This window comes from Chroicocephalus ridibundus, chromosome 6 (assembly GCF_963924245.1).
Source record: "Chroicocephalus ridibundus chromosome 6, bChrRid1.1, whole genome shotgun sequence".
Lineage (NCBI taxonomy): Eukaryota > Metazoa > Chordata > Aves > Charadriiformes > Laridae > Chroicocephalus > Chroicocephalus ridibundus.
Window position 1 is genome coordinate 36,196,979 of NC_086289.1, and position 25,875 is coordinate 36,222,853.

At 38.5% G+C, this 25,875-nt stretch overlaps 2 protein-coding genes across 7 annotated transcripts; one reads left to right on the forward strand and one right to left on the reverse strand.

Annotated features, from left to right (window-relative positions):
* Window positions 1-633: 633 nt before the first annotated feature.
* Window positions 634-18,806, reverse strand: PBLD (phenazine biosynthesis like protein domain containing). 2 transcript variants are annotated; one of them, XM_063337950.1, is made up of 10 exons: window positions 18,752-18,806; window positions 18,074-18,210; window positions 15,793-15,892; window positions 12,197-12,295; window positions 11,546-11,655; window positions 11,369-11,398; window positions 10,750-10,838; window positions 9,393-9,571; window positions 7,556-7,618; window positions 634-2,978 (listed from the first exon to the last, which is right to left on the reverse strand). In XM_063337950.1, exons 2-10 carry the CDS (start codon window positions 18,155-18,157, stop codon window positions 2,866-2,868), a joined length of 867 nt encoding a protein of 288 aa, XP_063194020.1. In that variant the 5' UTR covers window positions 18,158-18,210; window positions 18,752-18,806; the 3' UTR covers window positions 634-2,865. The 2 variants fall into 2 exon arrangements, with proteins under 2 accessions (XP_063194020.1, XP_063194021.1); XM_063337951.1 differs by lacking the exons at window positions 12,197-12,295; window positions 18,752-18,806 and having other exon boundaries at window positions 18,074-18,641.
* Window positions 18,807-18,874: 68 nt separating this feature from the next.
* On the forward strand, window positions 18,875-25,469 carry HNRNPH3 (heterogeneous nuclear ribonucleoprotein H3). 5 transcript variants are annotated; one of them, XM_063337946.1, is made up of 10 exons: window positions 18,875-19,027; window positions 20,222-20,358; window positions 20,888-21,026; window positions 21,581-21,723; window positions 22,177-22,263; window positions 22,598-22,710; window positions 24,077-24,212; window positions 24,460-24,540; window positions 24,625-24,711; window positions 25,044-25,469. In XM_063337946.1, exons 2-10 carry the CDS (start codon window positions 20,241-20,243, stop codon window positions 25,118-25,120), a joined length of 981 nt encoding a protein of 326 aa, XP_063194016.1. In that variant the 5' UTR covers window positions 18,875-19,027; window positions 20,222-20,240; the 3' UTR covers window positions 25,121-25,469. The 5 variants fall into 5 exon arrangements, with proteins under 5 accessions (XP_063194016.1, XP_063194017.1, XP_063194014.1 ...); XM_063337947.1 differs by having other exon boundaries at window positions 18,876-19,027; window positions 21,581-21,768; window positions 25,009-25,469; XM_063337944.1 differs by having other exon boundaries at window positions 18,876-19,027; window positions 21,581-21,768.
* The last annotated feature ends 406 nt before the right edge of the window (window positions 25,470-25,875 follow it).

Below are 25,875 nucleotides of genomic sequence, written 5' to 3' on the forward strand. Positions count from 1 at the left end.
ACCTTCCACTTAGTATCTTCACTTAATCTTTTAATTCAATATTTTAATTTAATAAAAAAAAATGCAAGTTAACTATTTTCTTAGAGAAACATTAAATTTCAGACTTCTGTGTTAATAATTGTAATATTATACAGGTAGTTCCAGAAAACTTAGACAAAGTTTTATTTAATTAATGAGGAAGGCCTAGCAACTTCCATTAAAAAAGAGTCCATGGGAAGTCCACAATGATAAAGTCTGCATGAAATTCTACAGCACTCAAAGATTGTATTTACCATTACAAGGACCTAAAAATTGTGCTGCATAGGTTGAAGATCAGATAGCACTAATGTTTATTTAAACTATATAGGCTTTACACAGAAATCAACCTTTAAGTACTGTTTCCTTTCTGCATTTTCCATGCAGAAATTAACTTAATTAAACATCACTGTGTTCCTCTTTTTCCTTGACATGAAACTCATGCGATTTTGAGTCTGAATTCTCATTTCAAGCGCAATCAGACATTTCCCTTCGTGCTAAGGTGACTTAGCATTCAGGATTTTGCTCAAAGTTAAGACTGTTAAGTTAGATCAACTATATATACCCAATAAAACCAACAAGTAAATCCTTTGCATGAAAACATGAAAGAAGGCCACACAAATTCTAGGTAATTTTATTTGAAGTTCACACAAGGAGAGATGGACAAAATTTGTCACAACAATTCACTTCCTTTGCTGTTGACTTAAAATGTGCAATGTATTAAAATAAGACGTAGTGAGTAATTAGGATCAGCAGGTCAACTACGCAGTATTTCATGAGAATAAAGTTGCTACTCATAAAATGAGTGCTCTTTTTCTTGCCACTCTCAGCAGCCTTGCTTGTTTTGCATATGGTTGCATGTTTAATTAGCAATCCTTCTGTAAGTGTCTGCAATTAGCACAATGATGATTAATAAAATAACTCCTTTAAAGCTCCATTTAGGCAGCAGAACTGCACAATCAGGTATAATTAATTCATCATTAATAAATCATGGTTGATTAACTAATCTGTTGATTACAAACACATTACTGCATAGTCTCCCACCTGAGCTCTGGTGATTTTTCTATCCTGAACAGAAATAAAGACTAAGTAGTAGTAAACCATAAAAAAATGCATTAAGCAGCAAAGATACTGGTTTGGTCAGGAAATTCAGATAGCAAGTATATTTCAAATTTACTGGGTTTTGTTCATTATTAGTCCCCTTGAGAAAAAAAAAAATGTACTGTCTGTTTGTTAAATGTGAATGGGTGAACAGTAATTGCTTCTTAAGTTAATTTATATTCTGAAGGAAGCTGGTGTTTTTTTCCAAAACATCTCAAATTACGGACTGGGCTAGATTCACTCTTTGCATAAGCCTGTAGGAAATAGCAAATGCAGGAAAACAAGATTGCAGTTTTGCTGCTCAAGATGATCCAGGTCACTGGATCTTTTTTCTTGCTTTGTGAGAAGGCAAAGCCAAGGTGGCTGCTAAATATGCCACTGCAACATTGCTATGAAGCTGCCTCCATAGCCATGTCTTGCATCTGGTGATGAGTCCATATTTATAAACAACATTTCAGGTCCACAAACTTCAGCAAGATTGAATACGGAAGAAGAACATGCATTTCCTTTGGGAGATTCATTTTTCTTGTCACCTAGCTCTTGAGCTTTGTAGTGCATTTAAATTATATTTTTTATATGTTCCATGTAGCAGCAGGAGCTAGAAACTATTCTTTCAAATGAATCCTAGGATTCTCACATTGGTACTTGCCTCCAGATACTCGGGCTTAAGTAAGATGGCAGTTACAAGCCATGATAAAATTCAAAATAACTGGAAATACGAGAACTTGGCACAACTAAATTCCTCATCATTTATAATGGGCTGACATCCAGCTGTGCCTACAGTATCAAAATGTCTTTGAGTCTAAAATACTTCATCCTGAAATTGCAAAGAAAAAGAACTAAAGCAAAGCTTAGGACAAAAGCAACTTGAAAGGGAAAACAAAGTTTCAAAGTTTTAGCTAGAGTAAATGAAACAGTTCAATATTGCTAATAAATCCAGGGAAAGACGAGAACACTAAAGGAAAAAGTGACAAAAGCTGAAGCAGTACACTTCATGAAGAAAATTTCAGGAGAAGCTTTTAATTCAGGAGCAGATCTTCAGTCTTTGAAAAGTAAATGACACTGCTGTAACCAAGAAAGTTTTCTTTCAGATTTTAACTAGTTTTACGTGCATCACTATGTCAATCTCTTAAGTCTTTCTTCTAAAACTTTAAGTAAAAATATTGACTAAGCAGCAGTACTACAAGCCACTGCAACACCATTCATCTTTGAAAAATACTGTTCATAAAAGTGAATTATAAAGCACATTTCTAAACCATCTATATTTTTTTTCATATTATAATTGAAGAAAATTTATGATCATATGAGCAACACTTCAATATATGGTGGAGAAAAGATTATTATTTTTTTAAAGGACTGTAGTCAGATTTCATGGAGAATGACTGAATATGGAAAAAGTTTGACTATTTTATCAATCAGAAAAATTTACAATTCAATCCAGGAAGCAGGAATGGCTTTTAACGTAGAATTTGGAAATATAGAAAAGAATAATTTAAAAGCAGAAAAACAAGATAGCTGTTCTTGGACAGTTTGAGGTCAGTGTACATATGAAGTGGCAAGATGAAAGTGAAGGAAACAATACCAAGGATCTTGAAGATTGGAAGTGAGCATTTTCAACCGATTTTTTAAGATGGACAATATGTAATCAAAGACTTGTGAAGACAGCGGTGATTCACTGCCTAGAGCTCTAATCAGCATAATATGAATAATCTGAAGGTGTGGGAGATGAAATTGTTAGCATCAATTTCTTCAGAGAGTCAGGTTTCCTTTTAATACAATAGCAATTTGCCCCGCAATGTCAACTCTTCCATCATTACGCAGTGAAATCTTCAACTCTCCTCCACGGCGGGAACATTGAAAAGCTAAATGGAAAAAAGAATCCACAGTTAAAAAACTATTATCTGTCAGAAATTATTTAGAAATCCATGAAAACTCAGGGAAATGATGCCTCTGTCTCCAGCAAGCAAGCAGCACCAGGACAAGCACTGTACCAGGGACACCCTGGATGAATTGTCTTTATGGATGAAGATCAGTTGAGGGTGTATCTCAGACCAGAACTTGTCTATTGAGTCTGACAAAGATGCTAGTTAATACAAGTGGTGAAGGACAGTTTGCTGTGATGTAGCCGACCAAGTTTCCTTTGTATATCTAAAGAAGCCTTGAATTCTCCCATTCATGGGCTAGAGAGTTTCTGTAGGTAAGAAGGAAGAACATCGACTATTATCTGCATGAGAATAAAGAATCGCTTTACTGGTATTGAATATCTGAAGTAGATACTAGGTTTGAAGAATGTATTTAGCTAGTGGTAAATAAAACTCAGACAGTGGAAAAAGTCTACAAAGAAACATAGACGCTGCTTCCGTTGTCACAAACTGAGACCAAATTCTTACATAGACAGGAAAATATATTGATTTATGTAATCCTGAATATATTGTTTAATACAGCTGGACAAAGTTTAAGTAGAAATGGCCTTCCACTTGTAAATAATTACAAAACTAAACTTTTGCCTAATATGTTTAGTCATATACAAGTAGGACGATAATGCTCACTTAACATGTTGAGTCTGTAGACTTGTTTCGGTAGTCCAGTTTTAGTTGCAGGACTACTTGATCAGAAAATGATCTGGTTCAGATGGCATTTAGCAAAAGTTTGAGTTTCACATAGTGGTGTTTTTGTAAAAGGCTGTAAATGGATGATGAGGCATTAATGTTCACAGTGTCCTTACTCAATGGATTTACAACTACTACAAAAGTTGTTCAAAGCCAAAGGGCATGTTTTTCCTCACAAACCCACAATTTGTAAATTGGGCAGAGATTGTATTCAGATCCCAACAGAGCATAGAATCTCTAAGAGATGGCACATATAATGGATGCTTTAAAACAATTTCTCAGCCACAGCTGACAAGAAACCTCTTCCTTATAACTGGATATTAGATTCTCAGACAAAGCAAACACTCCAAAGCAGTGGAAACAGGAGCTATAGAAAGAGTGATTTCAATACTTTCTGTTCTTTTCCATTTATGGAACTACCAGTTATTGTTTTTAACTCGTCAGAACAACATCAATCTATGGAGTACTGCCTTCAACTGGAATATTTTGCACACTTAAAGATCCAGAACATGCTAAAGTTGATCAATTACTATTGCCAAGTGGTTGGGTTTGTTTGGGTTTGGTTTTTTTCTTTTTTTAAATGTGGAACCAGTGCTGTCTGTTTCATGGCAAGATTAATGAGACTGTTTTGGTACTGGTCCATTTTATTTTATTTTTAGGAAACCTCCAAAGTAGAAGAAAGGAAGAAAAAAAAAAAAACCAAACACAAAAGAAAATTTTACCCAAGCTTATATGAAAATAATACTTGATTCTTTCTTTCTCTCACATAGAAGCATTTTCATATTATGTCTGAAAGTAAACGGACCTGCATGGAACATTTCAATGACTAGAGGATTTCATTTAATAGCAATATCTCCAGAGACATTCAAGCATCTCTGATGTGCACTCGCCTTTCGGATCACAAAGTTGTTGCATGTCCATTCCATCTCTGTATTTACTAGGAATATCTCATACTACATATACATTTTATACCTTTTTGTATAAAAACAAATATGTACATTCTGATCTGTAGAAATAATACATAACAGCTGAATTCACAGTGCCCTGAATTCCTGTGACTAAACTGACACAGAGGAAAGTTTAAGAGTAGGTACAAGGACTGTGAGACTGAGCATGCTGACATCACAGAACCATACACGCATTCACAAGGCAGCCAGTGGCCTTGCACTAATATTAACCTGCTGTTTTGAGGAGGTTCTTAGCAGGCCAGATGTATTTAAGTGATCACTGCTTATAGAATTTGCGGAGTAATGTATTTTCTTCATGACGTTGTAATGACATCAACTCAGGAACAAATGCCACTCTTGCAAAAATATTTTTTTTAGAAATCACTATTATTTTGGTTGAATTTCTAAACCCTATAAAAGGATTGATAAAAGAAGCACTTGATCCTTAGCTGAAGTGAAGTTAAGATTCCGATTTTTTTTTTGTTCTACGAAAGAAGATGGATAAATCTGGTAATTGATGGAGGGAAACACCTCGCCTTTGGCAGAAACGTTACACTTGTGTATAAATCTGATGTGGTCAATCTATATGTTGAGATTACCTGGGAACAAGGAAAGCTGCAATTACAACTCTGCAAAACTCTTCACTTCACGAGAATTCAAATTAGCAGAAACTTAAATACAAGTAGATTTATTCTACCTGAATAAAGCAACTTCTTCACACACATACACACAAAAAAAAAAAAAGGCAAGTGAGGAGACTGAAAAGTTAGAAGATGGGACAGACTTTGTATTGAAAGAAATCCTGGCAAAATTTCTGAAAGTATGATCTTACAGTCATCAAAGCAAGGTTTGGGTTTTGGTTGGTTGGTTGGTGTCCTGTCCCCACCCCTGAGAAAACCCCCAAAACACAACACCTCAAATGCTATAAACCTGTTCTGTACTGGGAAGGAATCAGAGAAGTTAAAAGCAGTGACAAGAGCCAAAATGTCCCCACAAATTAATACAGTTGTCCGAAGTAAATAGGTACAGAAAGATTCTCCTGGCTTCACCTGAGATTAAGAATTGAGTTGGATAAAGCCCCTTCTCTTCACAATAATTTGGAAAGGCCTCTATAATCTTTGTGGTTATATTGAATTCCTTATGCACGCTTATAAATGTTATCTTAGAAATGTGAAAACTATGTGAAGGGCTGGATACAGAGACAGTTGCTAAAAATTGCATTCATTAGCAATTATGAAAGTCTATACATCTGATATGAGAGATTATATTTTTTTAAATATTGCAGAGACTCTTCAAACAAAAAAAAGGCAAAGACTCATACTGAACTCTGATTTAACACTCAGCTTAAATTCAAGGAAATTTACATAGTTTCAAGAAAGACCATAAAGTATTTCACCTTGTAAAAAGACTGGAAAATTCTCTTTGTAGTTGATGGGGGTGGTTACTGTTTGACAATTTGGTCTAATAAAAGTAGGAAGAGAACCCAAACACAGGAAATTATGTCTGATACTTCAGCAGAGATGCAGCTGACCTCCTAGAGGTCACAATACCCAGAGAGATCTGACAATGGATTTAATGTTCCTCATTTTTATATTATTTCATATCTGATCTATTTTGGAACTAACAGATCTTTCATTTTATGGAAGAAAAATCTTCCTTTATTCTTGCAATAAAAGGTATCGGATATTACAGAACCTACCGCAAAGGTTTCTAAAAAGTCAAAAGATGCTCTTATTTATTAATCTTTGGTGATATGGAATCTTCTTGATTGACAGCCATCTTTTCTAAATAATCTCATTAGTAATAGAATTCGCCCCAGTACTACCTGATACCCCTCCATTACGTGCATGTAAGGAACAGCTATTTCTCATAAACATACATAGAGACGTCTGTTGATCAGACGTCAAATGAGCTTGTTCTCTTTAAACCTGTTTTGTATGATTTCTACCACAAAAGAAGTTTTCATTTAAAAGTAAAACTGCAAATAAATTACAAACAAATAAAATTTGCCAATGCCCATGTATCTTGTCCCCATTCTCAATTTTTTTAACATCAGTCACATTCTTTCTGTTCTTGTAATGTAAGTGACTATTCTTTCCTATATTCTTTCTTGCTGCCATGTAAAAGATCATCATCCTAAGGAAAACTGATCTCCATATCTAAATACACAGATATAACAGAAACCAGAAAACCTGTACCATAAAGCACATTCTATAAGTAGAATCTAAACATTAAAATACATTATCTTCTTCTAATACATCTAGCTATACCAACACTAGTTATTCTAAACCCTAAGTTTCCTAAAGAAGATACTGAAGGGATTAATCTGGTGCAATTCTGAAGAAAATTCCAAAATCAGGCAGAAATCATATGACTTTTTTCAATCTCATCTTAATAGACACGAGTGGAAAGGAAAATACTGTCCAAATTCTACTGAAAAGTATGCATCATGAGTGAAAGAAAATATCAGTACCTTTTCACAATACCCAAAGACCAAACCATTACGAGTAAGAAGTAAAGTAAAATTCCATCAAAACACAAAACCAACACCATCTGAAGTTCACCAAGCTTGAGTTATGATGAAAGGTCATGAGAACTAAATTCCAAAAGCTGAGATCAAAAACTAACTGCAGAGCATTACGATCCAGAAACCTGAGACTTCAAACTCCCTGCAGGCATGATGTGTCACGGTGGACAGGAAAGTAATTAATTTCTTAAAGATTACCTCACACGCAAAATATTACATAACATTCTATTAATATTGTGAAAATGTATAGGGAGTTATTGCTACAGCTTGGATTGTAATAATAACACAACTTTTTCTTTTTTAGCGAGCAGCTTTTACATAAATGGGCAGCCTTGCAAGAAAACAGTTTCTCTTACCAAGCATTTCTTTCTTCCCCAGCTGCTCTGACCAGTAGCTGCTTAAAACAGCATGGGCAGATCCTTAAAAGAAATTGGAGAACAAAGTACAGAATTAAATTATAATCACTACTTTATTGAGCAAGCACGTTCAAAATGTAAATGCCATAAAAATACAAAATCAAGTGCCACACGTGTCTAGGGCAAAAATACCTAAGAGTTTACAAAGCAGACAGAACTAAAGTTTTAACATTTCATTTATATTTACAATAAAGCAGTATTACTTCATCATCCTCTGGCTTCAACGGAAATTTTGTACAGGTGAGGGCTTCGTGATTAGACACAATTGGTAAGAATAACAAATAGTACCAACTAAAATACTTGAGCCAAAGTACTCATTTGCTCACCAAAAATGAAGTTTCCTAATAATCTCAAAACATTAAGTTCGAAATACCATTCATCTAAAGATGATGTTATTCAATGAAACATGAACAGCTACCCATCAAAAATCTGAACAGACTTTTGGATATTTTTTAAGAGTAAGGAACAAGTGGATAGAAGTCGCTGTGTAAAACAAAAGCATTTCCTCTCCTAACAGTTATCACAGCAAAATCTGTTTTTTTCAGTGTTGAATGCTGGTAGGTATCTGGATGTAACTCAAGGAGATCTTTCAGGTCTCACCACAGCTTCTGAAAGCTAAAAGAACAATTTCTTGTTTCCTGGCTGGCAGATGGCTTAAAAACTTAGGATGATTTCTCAGATTCATAGCTAGAAACGCTGCTTCAGTCTACATTAGCAGCTAGGGGCAAAGACACTCTGCTGGAAACCCTACAGTAAAGTAACTACAATTATCAGGGCTCAAGGACACCAGGGCATCTAGCATTATTAAGAAATCATTACAAAAGAAATATAATAGCAAGCTATCACACTGTTGGAAGTATACTTCAGCAATCCAATAAAAAGATTTATTTCTACAAAAGAAAGGAAACAAAGATGGAAGACAAGCAACAGTAAGCTAGAACAAGCCTAGAAAAATCTCAGATATTCAGGAAACTTTTAGCTTTTCGTACATATCAATACTAGTCTTCCCAGAAATGTTAAGGAATGAGCTCTGGTATAGATATATCTACCAGACTCTGTCCCTGGCTTTATCAGGAAAGCAGGACTGAAAGCTTAAAAAATAACTGAAATACATGGCTTTTATTTCTTTGTACACCTTTCTTTCTGCTAGGAGTGCTGAATAACTATCATTATTCCAAGACAGTTAGTTTTCTTTTTATTTAGCAAAACATTTAATGAGCATCTTTGACCAAATTCTCACCTGACTAACTGGCACCTAAGCAAGTAACATCATTGTGCAGCAATCATCACCACGCCTACTAAGAGGAACACCAAAGGAATGGGCAGAGAATTAGCCTTCCTGCCCCAAAATGTACAACTAGCTGAGTTCACATTATTCATAGGTCTGAGAATATCCTTAACAAGTACCATGAAACTAGAAGAGATCTCAGCTGAAGTGCAAAAAAACCCCACAGAACACCAACAGAAGTGGATATGAACTTCTACTGCAATACTCATGCAATACCAAACTAGTCTCTTGCTTTTCTCTAATTGGAATACTTCAGGGAAAAGATCTGCAAAAGACACACGAATATCAGGCCTGATGACAGCAAGAAGCTGTTTTTTTCTGAATGAGTTGTCGCCAGCCATGAAAGTTTTCAGTTTAATGAGCACACTCTCGCAGTCCATATAAAACAGTAATTCAGAAGAAAGATTCCAAAGTACAAAACCAGATTCGTGAAGTTTAGTAAGAAACTTTTAATTGAACTGAAACAAGAGTCACTTATCACACACATACCTGTAACAGGGTCTTCCAGAATTCCATACCAAGGTGCAAAGTATCTGGAGTAAAAATCATGACCTTTATGTTTTCCACTGGAATTTCCCTTAAGAGTGAGTATGAGTCCTTTCACCTTTCCCGTCTTTTCAGCTGACAAAAAGCTCTGAGCACTCACTTGCAGTTTTTCCAACACAGACCTTGAATATAATTATAGATTTTTAATAGCCCATATTCTTCATTTTACATTAATTTAAGTATTGAAAAGAAACAGAAAACTACAAAATCATCTTCTTTACAATCCCGAAACAGCCATGGTAAAATGTTAGGAGGAGACAAGATTCCTAGCATCGTCCTCCCAATGTCATTTGACAGAAGACTAGCCTAAATTGAATACACTCCAAGTAAGCAGAGAAAAAAGTTCAAGCCACGCATTTCTTATTTATTTCTGAAAACAGAGCATCCTGGAATATTTGCTACCAAAATGCATGCTTCTGTTTCAAGATTTTAATCATTGAAAGAACTACTTCATCACTACAAAATGCAAAGAGTAAGCACTCCACCTTCTTTCAGAGCAAGCAAACAACTAACACCATTCAGATCTTCACTGGATTCTAAAGCCCTCTACAACAGTCTCAAGTCTGTGAAGTTGCAGATACCTCCCTACAAAGTAAAGTCTGAAAGAGTAAAAATAGTAAGTACTCAGATGAAAACACTTCTATATCCCCACTAGCCCAGTCTTTAAACATTAGTTAGGCCAAACTTGAAGGAAAGTTGTATATAGTAATTTGGCCTGATTAAAGAATTTGTGTTTTGGCAATATATATCCAAATATTGGATATATCATACTTGACTTAACAATGAAACCCAGCTCTCTGAGATTAACAAATGCTTTGAAATAATTTGAATTAGAATTTCCTTGATAAAGCTACTTATGATGCTGTTAAATATGTGTAAGATTACAGTCAAATGGGAACAAGAATCCACAGCTTCTGTCAATGTGCCCTGTCTCACTCAAGCAGACCTCTACATCTATGCAACTATTAGTTCTTCATTTGAGAAGCAAAACTCCTAATTTCCTGCTAGGTTACTTTTTTTCTTTTACTTAGATGGATGGGGAAAATGCACTATCATTAAAACTGTTTCCTACACCCTCTTTTCTTGGAGACAGATTTCAGATTGATCTTATGCAGCTTTGCAGGTTCAATAAGCTCATCTGAGAAGATAAAATAACTCTTTAACACAGGAGTTTCAATTAGAGTTGTTAACCTCCATCTTTTTTAAAATAAGATAAAAGAGCACAGTATGTAAGGAATAGAGGCTAAACAAGCAGACTCAGTTTCTGCACACTTGATTTAAAAAAAAAAGTATTAGACACCTGTCATAAGCATCACTGAGGCGGACTAAGAGTTTCTTTGTGTCAGGAGAATAACGGAGATCTTGAACAATCATGTCACCAACAGCTGCCTGGTGGAAAAGATAAAGGACACAAAGAAAAACTCATCATTTGAATATGAAGTATTATTTCCTTAACATTTTTGTTGAACAAATTCCCTGCTAGAACAGGACTTATACAAGGTCTTTCATGCAGCCCTCAAGTACATGCAATCAAGAAAAGTAAATCAAGAAAAGTGCATGAATGGACATGGGTAGGTGCTAAGAGCTCTGTATATGACAACTTGGAAAGAAATTCAGGGACCTAGAAGAAGAGGGCAAGGACACTAGATTGCCCTCATATGCATGCAATAGTCTAAAAATGCACTGAAATAAACACTGACACTCCAGGCAATAGTAGTGGGAGACAAAAGTTCAACTCCAGCATTGTGGAGAATTCCATTTCCTGAACTGCATGACTCAGACCTTTAAAGTTTAGTGTTTCAAGTTCAGGAGTAGATCAAGCAATGCCATGTTGCCGCTTTTCAGCCATTTTAATATATAAAAATAAGTATAGCTATTATAAATGTGGTTCTAAGACCACATATAGATTCTTTTTTTACCTTTATTAATTCTTCTACTTCTTTAAGTACCTGAAGAAAAACAAAACACAAAACCACACTGTAAAAAATAGAACATATACATGTACTTATCTATCCAACTATAGATAGATAGATACACATACAAACATAAAGACACAGCTTCCTTGGAAGCCTTTAATGAATAAAATTTTGACTGACCTGGGGGTACGTTATGTAAAGTGGCAAATCCAGGACAATATGATCTTCCACTTGTCTGGCTTTTAATTCCGCACTCAGCGTCACAAATGTGAGAACTGAATTTGTATTTTCTAGAGAGAGAACACTGCAATGTTATCAAACATAAGAATTTGAGCCTAAATTATCATAGCTCTTAGAGTAGCTCAGTATATGCAGAAAAAGTCAGTTATGCAGCTGAAGTATAATAACTACAGTAAATCTGTATTCTAAGATATATTTCGCAACTCAATAAATAATATGCTGAGGCTAATAAACACAGTAATTGCCAGTGAATCTTTCCTGCACATTCCTAGAACGAATGGGAATTTCCTTTTAACAGAAAGAGCAATATTCCCTATTTGTCAAATTCTACTGTACCTCTCCCAGATGACATTTGCATATTTAGCACTTTTCTTAAACAAGAGTAATAGTAGGGCATCAGAATCCAAGTGTAGGCATCAGGCTACAACCTTGTAATTACAGAGCAGTTGTAAAAGATACCTAAGGTATCTCCATGTGTGTTCTCTAACTGTTCTGAATATTGAATTGTCTTTGTTGTAGAAAATAGAGATCTTCTCAATTACAAGTAAATTTCCTAAAAATTATATAGTAATAAATAGCTTGTAAAGGTACTTTGTACATGAAACAACACGGCAGCTGATGCAAGCGTAGCATGACCACAGAGAGGAACTTCATTGGCTGGGGTGAACCATCTGAGTCCAAAGCAGGAACCTTAAAAATAAAGTTTATTAATGTTACGAAGTGGAAGAAGTCTATTTTTTCAATTTATCTCAAAACTTTACGCAGAGCGATGACATTTCAGTTAATCAAAATGCATGTTATAATCAGTGTTGGTCTTAAACACACTTTTAGGAACCTATTTTGTACTGATTTTTGGAATAGCTGTTGTTTTTGAGACAGGTCAACAACAAGAGTCTACTACTAACAGAGGAAAGCCACTGTTAAAAAAGCAAAGGAGCTGCAGAGTAGAAATGCCTGGTGGCCTGGGAACTAGGCCTGTAAAGCAGAAGCAGCCTTGTGAAGCGTAGCTGGCTGGGTAGCTGGAAACCGGAAACATGCCGAGATACTGTTAGAAGAACAAAACCAACAAACTCTACCAGCAACTTATCACCTGAAAAGGTGAAAAAAAGTCTGGAAAAGGGGGAAAACATCTTGACAAAGTAAGAACCAGTAACTTCCACTGGCTGTTCTAACTGAAAGAACTGTAACAGTCTGCGAAAATAAAAATTGGTCTGGGAAAACCAGAAAACATCACCATCTATAGGCTGTTCCAGGTGAAAAATAGAAATTAACAGCATCTACTGGCTTCTTGAAGTGGTGGTGTCCTACATTCTCTTGTGCGTCTATGACATAAACATTATTTAATTTTTACTCAAAATGGAGCTTCTCTCTTCGAGAACTTTCTGTGCTGCATATATTTCTCCCTTTCCCTAACAGGTCTGCAGAAACCTTCTACAAGATCATGGACCCTTGCCGGGGACACGTGGCTAACTCCAAACTCAGACACAGATCACCTTTGAAGTGAGACTCTGTTATTTTACTGGTCCCCCTCCGGGCCCACTTCTGGGCTCAGTTTGGTTTGTCCTCCCATTTCTGGGATGGCTGGGTCCCCTTCTGGAATCTGTTTGTCCTCCCCACTGGAATCTATTTAATGTCTTGGTACCACATATATACATGTAAGTAGTCTATCATAAGTATATCTACTGTTATATTATTGGCAAGTTTGATTACTGACTAGCAATAAGTTTGTAGTAACCTGTAATATTATATATATACTTCTTGCTGCTACTATTGGTTCTTGCTATCCTATTGGTCACTGATAATAATTTGTAATAGCTTGAGAGAAAGATATATATTCACTTTATTAATCATAGGCATACTTGCTAGTGGTGATTTTTGTGGTATTTGTGGTAATCTACAGAATTTAGAAGATAAAGCTTCCATGTCCTTGTGTATTACGGAATCCTGCAAAATCCCAGTCATGATCTCTATACACTTGCAGTTTGGGTGAGCCTTCAGGGGTTAAAGATAGTTTTGTTGGTATAATGGAATCTGTATCAGAGCTAGGTCAATTATGAATTATTTTGCTTAAGCCATCAGTGAAGTCTGGTAAAAGCCTCTAATGTACACTAACACTTTGTTTCACTAGAAATCATATTTCCATTTGTTGTTTAAAAAAATTGGAACCCAAGTGCACTATATGTGGTTCTGCAGAGCTCTTGCACCATGACATTTAAGATAATGCTTATGAAAATATATTTCAAGCGAATAATTACCATACAAACATAACTAAAAGGTGCAAAAGAAATGAACAATATTTAAAAAACAAACAAACAAACAAGTCTTGTCATTTCCCCTGCAAAAAATTGGTGCATTAAAGTCAGAGTGCCCTATCTAATGAAAATAAATACAATCCCAAAAAAAACATAGTGGGTGAAACTAATGGACAAGGCAGAGAAGTGCTCCGAGACAGGGCAGACATAGAACCCAGCTGTGAGCCTGCCCTGCGGTGTTAAATGCACTCTCCCAAGTGGAAACTGTGGCTGAAAGCAGGAGGAAACAGTCAGCCATGACTGACCAGAGACAGACAAATTCTGTGACCCACAACACCTGCCTGCATGCTTGAGACATACAGCTGTACTCAGACTGAGAAGGCATTTTGTACTCTCATAAATCAATGTATCCCTAAAATAATGTATATTTTTAAAAATTAAAATTAAATGAAAGGCACTGATCACAAACTCATACTCATGCAGAAACATTTGTCCAGGAGCCCTTATCACAACAATTTATGTTTCAGAAGCAGATGATAGTCTCATAAATGACATTCTGATGTTCCTGGTCTCCTTTCGCTCCCACCACCCCCCAATACACACATTAACACGTGTAGCTCAGTGACTACATTCCTTTGAAAAAATTGTGCACCTCTTCTGCAGCTGTGTGGGTCTGATGTCACAAACTACAGTCCCATTAATATCAAAAGACCCTTAATGAGACAGAAGGTGGCATTTTATGTACTGTCAGATACGGATGACTTGAAAAGAAATAAATGTATTACACATATTGGCAAGGTGTTAACATGAAAAATGTTAACATGAAAAACGAAAAGTATTATCACTTCTTGATTCAAGCAATTAGTGTAACCCTAAAACAAATTCCAATTTATTAACAATAGGAGTAAGTGATGATAGTTATTGCTTTAAGAAAATCCTCTTAATTAAAGAGACTGTACAAAATCCCACACCCTGAACAAACAATCAAATGATAAAGAACAGTTTCTTTGCATACTGTTCTAGGGCCTCTTTTAGACAGCCAACAACCCCAAAGCTGTTCATCTCTCTCTTCCACTATGTTGTATCAAAGCAAGGACACGCCAACATGATACCTTAACCTGGAATCTAACTCCAGGCTACTGGTGTTCCAGCCCTTTGGCTCATGCCATCACACAACTGCAAAGTGAGCAGATCCGGCAAACTGATTCAGCTGAAAACTAATCCACAAAGCAAATTCGACAGGACTCTGCCTGACATTTTCTATCTTGTCTAGTGTATCTCCATTTCTCCTACCATCGTATATATGTGGCCTACCAAAGAACACTAGTGAAGTCCCTTCATTCAAACTAATCAAATGAGCAGCCTAATGCCTTTGCTTTGAGCAACTTCGGATTTCCCAATTTTATTGGAAACCTGTGTTTTCCAGTATTTACTCCACAGACAGCTTACGAGACTTTGTGACAAACCCAAATAATAGCTAACAGTTACCCTAGTGATGATTTCCTGAAGAGCCAAGTCAGATTCTACTCACTTTGCCGTCTTGTGCATATAGAATAAGCGCGTTCCATCTCTATTCTTCTGCTTGTATAATAAGAAATTATCTCAGGAGATTATTAGTAGTAACGGAAGTATTAATTGAAGGACCTTTGCACAGCTTTTTTAGGAGATTTTCTACATACAAGTTGCTGATTTAGTAAAAGACACTAAAACAAATGGTCTAATTTATGAATAAATGTTTGTATATTATAAAATGAATCTGATATGCAGCACAAATGCTTTAAAGAATCCATGTGCAAAAGGCTCATTATTATCTTAAGTAAGATCATAACTCCAAGATTTTGCTTTGGCTGTCTTAGCACTGTTCCTTATAAATGCACCCACAATGCCTTCCTATTCCCATGTAAGAGATTTTGGTGGGTAAACAGAACCACTTACTTTTGGTAAAGTCATCTTCAGGGTGCAGTTTTCTGATGAAAGCAGTTTCTGAAAGGTTCATTTCTGTTGCAATTTTTTGGTGCAAATCTTCATCCAAGTCCTAATGATGAAACAACAAATCCAATTAAAAGCAGGCCAAAAACCACAGAATCAAATTTCTGTCAAATAAATACAGTCATTTGCTATTATAATAAAACACGGGTTCATTTTTAGTTCAAAATACTTTCTGAGAGTAAAAAAACTGTAAGCATAAAATGTGATATCTAGTTTGTCACAATCACTGTGATACATGGGCATTTCTAGTATTTGTCCTATTAGTTTAGAAATTCTTGGAATACAAGGAAAATAAAATCACCAACAAAATTAAATTCAGTCTTTCCACAAACACAAATCTTTTTTTAAAGCCATTATTAAAGTCACACTGAGAAGTCATTATCAACATGATCTAAAAATAACGACAACTCTCTTGTTATAACTCTGAAAAATCCATGCCAGCAAGAAGCTGAGAGGAGATAAACTGAAAAAGCTGGAGCTTTTCATTCAGCTCTAACTGCCTGCAGATTTAAACCAGTGAACATTGACCCCAGGATACAGGAGTTGTAGCGATGGTGTAAAATTCTACTTTACCCTTGTTCCATTGCTCTCTCCCACAATTACGCTGACTGGCCAGGTTTGAGAATCTGGTCTTTAAAATACTCAAATGCAAACGAAGCAAAGTACTGAGTGGACCTGGTCAGGTTCAACCTCTGATAGATAAAAATTTGCCCTGCTAACTTTACTTATTTCCCTTAATAACTATAATCCTTTTCAGACAACGATCCCATACTACAGATATGAAACAATTACTGATGTGTATCATAGACCTGTACTTGCACAGTGAATTCTATACAATGGAACAACATTCTAACATTTTACAGTGACAAGCGCTTCTCCTTTATTCCAGGGAAATAGTTCTGACTGTCAATTACTCTAAAGATACTAAACCAGAATAAAGACAAACCAATAGGTTATTAAAAATAATAGAACTTTATTGAAATACTGCCATCCTGTGGCACTTCTGAAACAGAAAGGGCTTGTTTTGCCATTCTTGCATTACTCCTAACGGTTTTTGTAAAGCATCTGCTGAGACTCTGAAGGGAAGAGAGAACAGAAATACTGCTACTAGCTGCACCATACTTTCCTGGATCTTAGAGTAAAATTATGCATTAGAATCTCTGCTTTAACTGGATCTCCACTTTGACACTAAAGCTTCTCGTCCCAGGTACTGCAGAAAAAACTAAAATCTCAGCGCTCCAAAGGCAACGTGCAAGTAAGTTGCCCTCAGAATACATTAATGCAATAAAGTAAAACTAATATAAAAATGCGGTTAAAAGCTTATAGCTTTAAAGTAAGTTTGTTCTGAGAGGGAGTATTTAGATTTTAGGGGCCAAAAATACCTCTGAAGTGAGATGTTCTCAATCATACTCAGTTGATCAGCTATACTGTATGAGACTCGGATAGGCTTAGGAACATTTAGAAAGCATTCATATTGCCAGTACAAGCTATCGCCATTGACCACTCTACATATATTTTCATACTTAAAATTTTCATCAATTGTTACTATACAAATAATATAAGACCTATAAATTTCTAATAGACTTTAGGTTTTGGTAGAAATTGTCAACAATGTACTAAATAGTACGAACTGTTCATAACACCTTGATGAGGAGGATGACTACTGTCAATTGCACTAAAACTACCATGCAACTTTGAAGGAAAACTGGCTGTTTAAGCTTGGCAAAAGCTGAACTTGACACACTAAAACTGAAATACTCAGACACAAGTCTATACTCCTCCTCTTTCCTTCCATAGAAAAAAAAAAGGGGGAGGGGTGTACCACAAAAAACCCACACCAAAACTGACACTTTAACATGTCATTCAAAAACTACTGAGTACTGATTCTATGTTATTGCATTTCCTTTCAGAGGCTTCATTCTGAATCCATTGGCTTAAGAAATTAAGCCATTTCTTTTTGACTTAACTCAAAATAAACCCACTATATTCCTTTAAAAAATGAAAATAAAAAACCACACAAAAAATACAAAGCGTATCTTGTATTCTGATGGAAAAAGCATACACCTATGCTAACTTCTCTGTATTCTGCAGCATCAGCAAACAACGCCCGCAAGCAGAATTCCCAAGGAAAGGAAGCAAAGTCTAATGCAGTGCTGAGCGCTCAGATCAAGTACAGAATGGTAAATGCAATTGCAGTCCCTGTTAAAATGGCTGGGTTTTAACTTACATTTTCAAGCAGACAAACTGCCGCAGGATTTCCAGAAAATGGCCGGTTTGTAAAGGCATCAACCGTAAAAATCGGAACTTGCATTGTCGTTTGTGCCTGTTTAGTCTTGAACTGTTTTCTGCAAGGCACTTTCTAACCTGTTTTATCCCCAAACGACAGCCGAACCCCAGGTTAATGTTTCCCTAACGGCAGGAGGAGCCATCGGCCCCCCCATCCCGTCACTTTCGAGGACGTGCAAGGACTCGAGCCCGCTTCTACGCCCCCAGCACCCAGCCTGTTTAGAATTATTTTAACCCCCTTCTTGAATCGCTTCTACCGGCTCCAGGACGCTGTGAAGGCCCTTCCACCACAGCGCCCGGCCCATTTTGTCTGAAGGCAGGAGCTGTGCAAGGCCTGTCCCCATCCCCGGCCTGCCGCGGGTTTCCCACAGCAGCGGAGCCGCGGAGAGGCGGGCAGACACTGCGTGCGCCCACAGCGGACAAAACCCCCCATCCTTCCTCCCTTCTAAGCCGAGGCAGCCAGACAACGACACAGACTCGAGGGCACGATCAGCCTACGTAAGGCAATGCCGGGCAGCCGTTAACGAACGACCGACCTCCACGCCCGCTTGGCGCCAAGCAAAGGCAGGCCCAGTACACATGCGCCCCGCTCCCTCCCCCCCTCCAGCGGAGTCCTGACAGGAATTGGCGGGAACTCCCCGTCCGCCGCGCTGCGCGTGCGCCCTCGCCGCCGCTCGCTGGAGGTGCGCGTGCGCGGGTGCCGCCCAGCCGGGGCTGTAGGAGAGTGGCGTGGCTATCGCGATAGTTGCGCGGCTGGGACGCCATTCTGCCCATCTGCGTTGCGTAGGTTGCGAGCCCGCCGGCCGGTTGGGAGTGAGGAGGCGGTTCCTTCCTTCCGTTCTTCCCGGCAGAAGCTCCCGCCGGGACACGTTGAAGGGTGTGTGAGGGTCTCCCGGTGAGTGGAAAAGGGGAGAGGGGACGCGGGGAGCGAGAGCGAGGTGCCCGCAGGCAGGATGGCGATAGCTGCAGGGGCTCGGGCCCTGAGGCGGGCGGGCCTCTCCACCCCTCGTCGCGATGTCGGGGTGGCTGCACGCCTGCGGCGGCCGCGGGCGCCCGCTCTCCCGGGGGAGGGCGCGGAGGGGGGAGGGGTGGGCGGTGCGGCGGCCTCTCAGCGGAGCCTCGTTCCCGAGCGCGGCCGCCATTTTGAGTGGTGGAGGAGAGGGCGGCGGCGGGGCCAGGAGAGCGGCCGGCGGTGGAGAGGAGCTCCCTGGAGGGGGCTGAGATTGGGCGGGAGGAGGCTGGGCGGCTCCATCGAGGCGGAGAGGTGGCAGTGGGGCGCGGTGGGGAGCCGGGCGGGAGACGGGGGGGACCGCCCCGGGAAGGCGCGGTAAATGGCGCCGGGGAGTGAGTGGCGGGTCAGGGCCGCGGGTCGGAGGGACGGGCGCTGATGGCGGTTCCCTCGCTGACGCGGCTCGGCGGATGGGTGGCGCGTTGTGGGGGCGCTGCCGGTACACGCATAGACACCCCCCCGCCATTACCGCCAGCCCCCCTTCCCCGTCGGGGTCTCGATGCGCGGGGCCCGCCTTGAGGCCCGGGCGGTCGCGGCCCGCTGCCCCTCAAGGTGATCCTGAGGGTCCTCGGCCCTGGTAATTCGAGGTAAGGCGTTGGCGGGGTTTTCAGAGGAAGAAAACAAATAAAAAAACCCAACCCCCCCACAAAAAAACAACTGGGAGCGTGGCCCGGGGCGCTCTGTGTGCAGACAAAGGAAGGCCTTGTGTTCCCACGCGGGAACCGTTGCGTGGTTCTTATTCTTCCTTCAACTGTCACGCATTAAAAAAAAAAAAGAAAATAACGAAAAAAACCCCGTCTAGGGTGGGTGTTGAATGTACTGAGTAAATAATGAGCTTTATGTGCTGTGCCTACCCACGTGCTGACCTCTCTACGCGGCCTGTTCCCTATCAAAGTTATGGGGGGTTCTAGGTGTATGCGTGCTATTAGATGTGATAAAGTACAATTTTAAATATGTAACAGAAATAAAGCTAATTATCCGTTACACTAGTTATCTGAAGAAAACCCACCAGACTTCTTTTGAGGGGAGGGACTTAGGCATATATGGAATCTCAAAATTTTTCCTTTTTTTTTATTGTAGGCTTTGATTTAAATAAAAGATGGACTGGAGTGGAAAACACAATGGGCCAAATGATACAACTAATGATGGAACAGTGGTACGACTTCGAGGCCTGCCGTTTGGTTGCAGCAAAGAAGAGATTGTTCAGTTTTTCCAAGGTACCTCTAGTATAGTCAAAGTGTAGTGACTTGAGTTTTCTTGTATCTTTTACACAATGTTTTGCACATTTTAATTTGTAGTAGCTGTTAACGGGATGGATGGGAGGGATTGTGTTAAAATATATCTTAAGTACGAATTATGCCCTGTAAATGAAGTACAAATAACCGTAGATGTAGTAAAACACAGTATGTATCTAATTTTGTCGAGGTGGTAGACATATTATGCATATTGGGATAACCTGAATGTTAGTATTTGGATCAGTTAAATTGCTTAATCAGTAGTTATATTTTCTTCATGTAACTTAGGTGGTTGTATTTTTGCATAGTTTAAATGGAAAAGTAGTATGGCTAAATCCATAAATGTTTAATGAAAGATTATTGGCTTGTATTGTTGGGTGATGGGGGAAACAAGGTGGTTTTCTTTTTCGTTGTTGTTGTTTAGATATGCTTTAAGTATTTGCTACAGATGGGAATGTTTCAGCCTTTAACACTGTTCCCCTTGATGGGGTTATTTGTCCTTGGGTTAAAGGGTTGGAAATCGTGCCAAATGGGATAACATTGACGCTGGACTACCAGGGGAGAAGCACAGGGGAGGCCTTCGTGCAGTTTGCTTCAAAGGAGATAGCAGAAAATGCTCTGGGGAAACACAAGGAAAGAATAGGGCACAGGTGGGGATGGAGAGTTTGGGATGGTGTTAAATCTTTATTTTTGGGGGTTGTGGGTCAGTAATGCTTTTGGGGGGGTTGGGGACCATTATATGGAACTGGGTGTTTTTAAGAATTTTTATAACTGATCCTACGTTAACTTGGGAAATACAGTAGATTTGGGGGGTGGGGGAGACAGTATTGCTCTGGGTAGTTTGCTAAACTCAGAACATTGTTTCAATCGTTCTTGCGTAGGGTAATTTGTGATAAATGCTACTATAGCTAGACATTGTTTTTCAACAGTATGTTTCTCATACTGGAAAGACATGTTTTATGCTTAATTTGTACAGCTAGAATTTTCACATAGTAATTTTTGCCACTGTAAAGTGTTTTGTTGTGTTCTTTTTATACACTTAAGATTCTTACGGTTTTGAGGAGAAACTTAAGTTGTATGGTATCTCTAGTCACTTCTATTGGATTGTATGTTTAGTTATAGAAAATGTAGTATGGCCTTTTATAATATTCAGACAGCTTATGCATGTATTCTTACTGGTACCTTAAAAATCCTCTTTTATTAGATATATTGAAATCTTCAAAAGTAGTAAGAGCGAAATCAGAGGATTCTGTGACATGCCAAGAAGAATGATGGGACAACAACGACCTGGACCATATGATAGACCATTAGGAGGAAGAGGGGGTTATTATGGAGCTGGGCGTGGAAGTATGTATGACAGAATGCGTCGAGGAGGTGGTGGATATGACGGTGGTATGTTTACCTAATGAATGGAGGTTCTGTTGTCAGTTTCATGTTTCTGACGTCTTTGTCAAGAAATAAAGAAATGGCAGTAGCTGCAGTACTCATTAGGTTTGACATGCTTCTCAAAAAAATTTGTACTTGTAATGGATCGGAAAACGTGGCTTACTATTTAAGATTAATGGAATTAGTAAGGAAACTGTATTTTCAACAGAATTTGATCTCACTTGCATGTTTCAGTCCTTTTACTGTATAAAAGGAAACTTACATTTGTACTCTGTTCAGAAAACCAGGTTTAACAGTCTGTAGAGGCTGGTTGCAAACTTCTGGGTGCCCAAAGACTGAAAAATTGACTCGTGCGTTGCTCTGTGAATTTTGAATAATAATGTAATCATTCCTTTCCTTCTCTCCGTTGCACAGGATATGGTGGCTTTGATGATTATGGTGGCTATAATAACTATGGCTATGGAAATGATGGCTATGATGACAGAATGAGAGATGGGAGAGGTAAAAACCAATTTTTTTTAATAGTTTGTTTAAAAAGATTTTTATATTATTTGAGTTGTAAGACATAGTATTTCCAAGACAGAAATCATGCTTTCTTCGTTAGTAAAGAAAGAAGGTTTTGTTAAAAAGGGGGGATTGGGGAATCTCAGGAAAATGTAAATATATTGCTTAGGCTATCTTCCGATTAGGTGTTTGGGTTGATAGACAGGAGGTGTAAACATCTTGCGTTCAGTGGCATAAAGTGAGTGCTTTCAGGAAAGCATCAGTGACTTTTCTGGCTTTTCATGATGATCTTACAGGTGTGTGGTTTTGTTCATTTTGGGTTTTTTAATAGGCATGGGAGGACATGGCTATGGTGGAGATGCCGGGTCTGGTTTCCATGGTGGCGGTCACTTTGTTCACATGAGAGGACTGCCTTTTCGAGCAACAGAAAATGATATTGCAAATGTAAGTACAGTGGGGGAAAAAAGCTTTCTAATGACAAGAGTTTCCATGTTCTTGTCTTTGCTATTCCAAACTCAGTTGAAGTTCTCAAACAAGTGATTGATAGCTCAAACTCATCTGCTAACTAAAGTCACAGCCCTTTATGTTTTACAAAGTAAATGAGCTTTCATAAAGGTAATGTCTGAGGTAGGATTACTGAAGTGGTCAGCCAGACTATATTTAACATTAATCTCTGTACTCTTTGCTCTTTCATTTCCATAAAAGGTGTACTGGGGAAAGAGAGCAGTTGTTGCAATCAATATCCTCATTTTAAGGCTTTCAGAAGTTTGTTTAAGCTTAATTGAAGATTAATAGTTTTGTAAAAGAGCAATAGCAGATGTGAAACTCTGATTGTAGTTTGTACATTTGTTAGTTGACCTGAGACTTATTTTTGGAGGGAGAGTGTGGGAAGAGTGTAGGGAGCTGTGTTCAGCTGGAGGGGACAGTATTATGTTACTCGTAAGAGATCAGGCTGGCAGATAAAAGTGCATCTGCCGGATTTTGGAAGTACATTCTTGTGTCAGATACAGATGTGGTAGTTGTAGCGGGGGAAAGTTTTCCTGGGGTGTAAGGTCTAGTTTAAACATAGCCTCTCTACGGGAGGGCTCCATCTTTATTATTTGCACCTATATGTTATATATATGGAACACCAGTCTTAAGCTTGTGCTCTTTTTGGCTTTGATTTTTGTTTGTTTTCTTTGAAATTGAGCTATATTTTCTTCTATCAGTTTGTTTTCTTTAGTCTAAAGACTCTTCAAGAACAAGGGCCAGACTTCAGGCTTTGATTGAGAGTACGTTATTGCAAGTTGATGAGTAGTACTTCAGTAGTACACCAAAGGCTCGTTTGCACATACTGTTTGGTAGAAAGGCTGTTAGTCAGAAAGATTGCTGTATCTCTGAGCAGTCTGACTGACAGCTTTTTTGCATTCCATAAATATGTCCTTGCTTTGAGAAATCTATTTGGCTCTGCTTCTTCAGAAACAAAATAATTGTTTTCCTTTTCCAGGATGGCATCATGTTAGAACTTGTTGCTTAAAGCAATGTGTGTGGGCAGGAATTTTTGTTTGTATCTTTGCCTTTAAAGAAAGCTCCTCAAACTCTAGCTGCAGCTCTTCGAGTTGGGTAAATAATAATAGATTGTAGGTGTAGATCGACCTAATGTTGAAGGTCCGCTATCACTAAGTAATACTCTGGAAATCAGTAAATTTGTGTGGTAGGATGAGATGAAGTTAATGTAGTGCTCCACTGACCGCTGGGATGGGGGGGAGGAAAGGTGCCTGGCTTGAATTCTGCATTAATGTGACTTATTTCTTGTTGTTTTTATTCTTAGTTCTTCTCACCATTGAATCCTATAAGAGTTCACATTGATATTGGGGCAGATGGAAGAGCCACAGGAGAGGCAGATGTGGAATTCGTAACACATGAGGATGCAGTAGCTGCCATGTCTAAGGATAAAAATCACATGCGTGAGTGTCGTGTTCACTTGAAGCTTTCATCGACCAGGCTTTAGCAGGGCATATAAGGGGTTCAACAGCATTTAACTTCAGTTGCTGTGCAGTAAATACACAAACCGTAAGACTTCTGCCATTTATCACATTTCAGACTCACTTTTAACTGTTAACTTGTAAGTTGGGTGTTTTCTTTTGCTTTAGTATCTCTGTGCTTCTGGTGCCTGAAACAAAATACAAAGTAAGGCTTTTTTGTTTTCTGCAGAGCATCGATATATTGAACTATTCCTGAATTCGACTGCTGGAGGTGGCTCTGGAATGGGAGGCTATGGCAGGGATGGAATGGGTACGTATCAATTCCAGACTTAGCTGATGCTTTGCTGAGGCTAATGAGTTCCCGGCTTGTAACGATGCCCTTCCTGCTTTTCAGATCAAGGTTACGGCTCTGTTGGTAGAATGGGAATGGGTAGCAATTACAGTGGCGGATACGGAACTCCCGATGGCTTGGGCGGATATAGTAAGTAACAGTTCTGTATTAAATGTATTTCATGAAAATGTTGCTGCATCCGTCTTCTGATGGATGACTGGGGAGGGCGGTGGGTTTTGTGTGCTGTGGAGTATTTTTGCTGGGAGAAAGGGAAGGAGGGGTAGTGGTTTAATTTAAACTGTAAATAACTTGGGGGTTTATGCATTTTGCTGTTGCAGCAAATGCTTGTCTAAGAAAACTAGTGCTAAGTATTGTTGTTTTAGTGTAAGTTGAGTCATCTTCAACTAACTGTTATGTATTACCCATCACATCTTTTCTTTTTTTAAGGTATGTATGCGTGACCTTGTGTCAATTGTTTGCAGGTCGTGGCAGTGGAAATAGTGGAGGATACTATGGGCAAGGCAGTATGGGTGGAGGAGGATGGCGTGGAATGTATTGAAGGATAGCCTTGCTTCTACAAAACATCCTGGAAGAAACAGTCTCTGGTCTACTAGACTTTCTTACAAAATTTAATTTCTTTTGTATTTTAAGAACTTTATAATGACTGAAGGAATGTGTTTTCACAATATTATTTGGTAAGCAACAGATTGTGATGGGAAAATCTGTTTTCTGTAGGTTTTATTTGTTGCATACTCTTGACTTTAAATAAATTTTTATATTCAAACCACTGATGTTGATACTTTTTATACTAGTTACTCCTAAGGATGTATTACATATTCCAGACTGCAGTCGGTTTAAGATGTTGTACTATGGTTCAATAAAGGTGGTTGTACTGTAACTCCTATGAACACCGATTCAGTTCTATGTAATTTTGGTGTAGTGAATGAGTTTGAAAAATTCACTTGTTTAAGGGGGGAAAAAGGTAGACGAATAGATTAGTTTGTTTAGTAACAATCTTTCCTAAGCCCTTTTGATAAGTTGTGTGTAGTAATTTCTCAATGCGGTGTAAAAGCTCTGGAGGCTAAAAGTCATTGTTCTGGCTTCCTTCCCTGTACTACCAGAATCTATCATCATCTTCAAATGCACAACTGCGTAAACCGGTGCTGCCCAAGGCTTCTGCCTCACAAAACCAAGCAATGACATTTATTTCCACACTTTGCTGTAGAACTGTCGGTGCTGCATTTCACACCTGTAACTTGCAAAGCAAACTAAAATGCTAGCACAGCTTTTAGCTAACATAAAATAGGTCAAACA

Bases quoted from the DNA above. Each gene is read 5' to 3' on its own strand.
- PBLD (XM_063337950.1), bottom strand. From the start codon at position 18,157: ATGCAAGTTCCGATTTTTACGGTTGATGCCTTTACAAACCGGCCATTT. The intron at 12,296-15,792 runs GTAAGTGGTTCT...TTTATTTTTAAG, and splicing joins TGAAGATGACTTTACCAAAA to GTTCCTGCTTTGGACTCAGA. The intron at 11,656-12,196 runs GTACCTTTACAA...TTCTCTCTCTAG, and splicing joins CGTGTTGTTTCATGTACAAA to AAAATACAAATTCAGTTCTC.
- HNRNPH3 (XM_063337944.1), top strand. From the start codon at position 20,241: ATGGACTGGAGTGGAAAACACAATGGGCCAAATGATACAACTAATGAT. The intron at 22,264-22,597 runs GTAAAAACCAAT...GTTTTTTAATAG, and splicing joins CAGAATGAGAGATGGGAGAG to GCATGGGAGGACATGGCTAT. The intron at 22,711-24,076 runs GTAAGTACAGTG...TTTTATTCTTAG, and splicing joins CAGAAAATGATATTGCAAAT to TTCTTCTCACCATTGAATCC.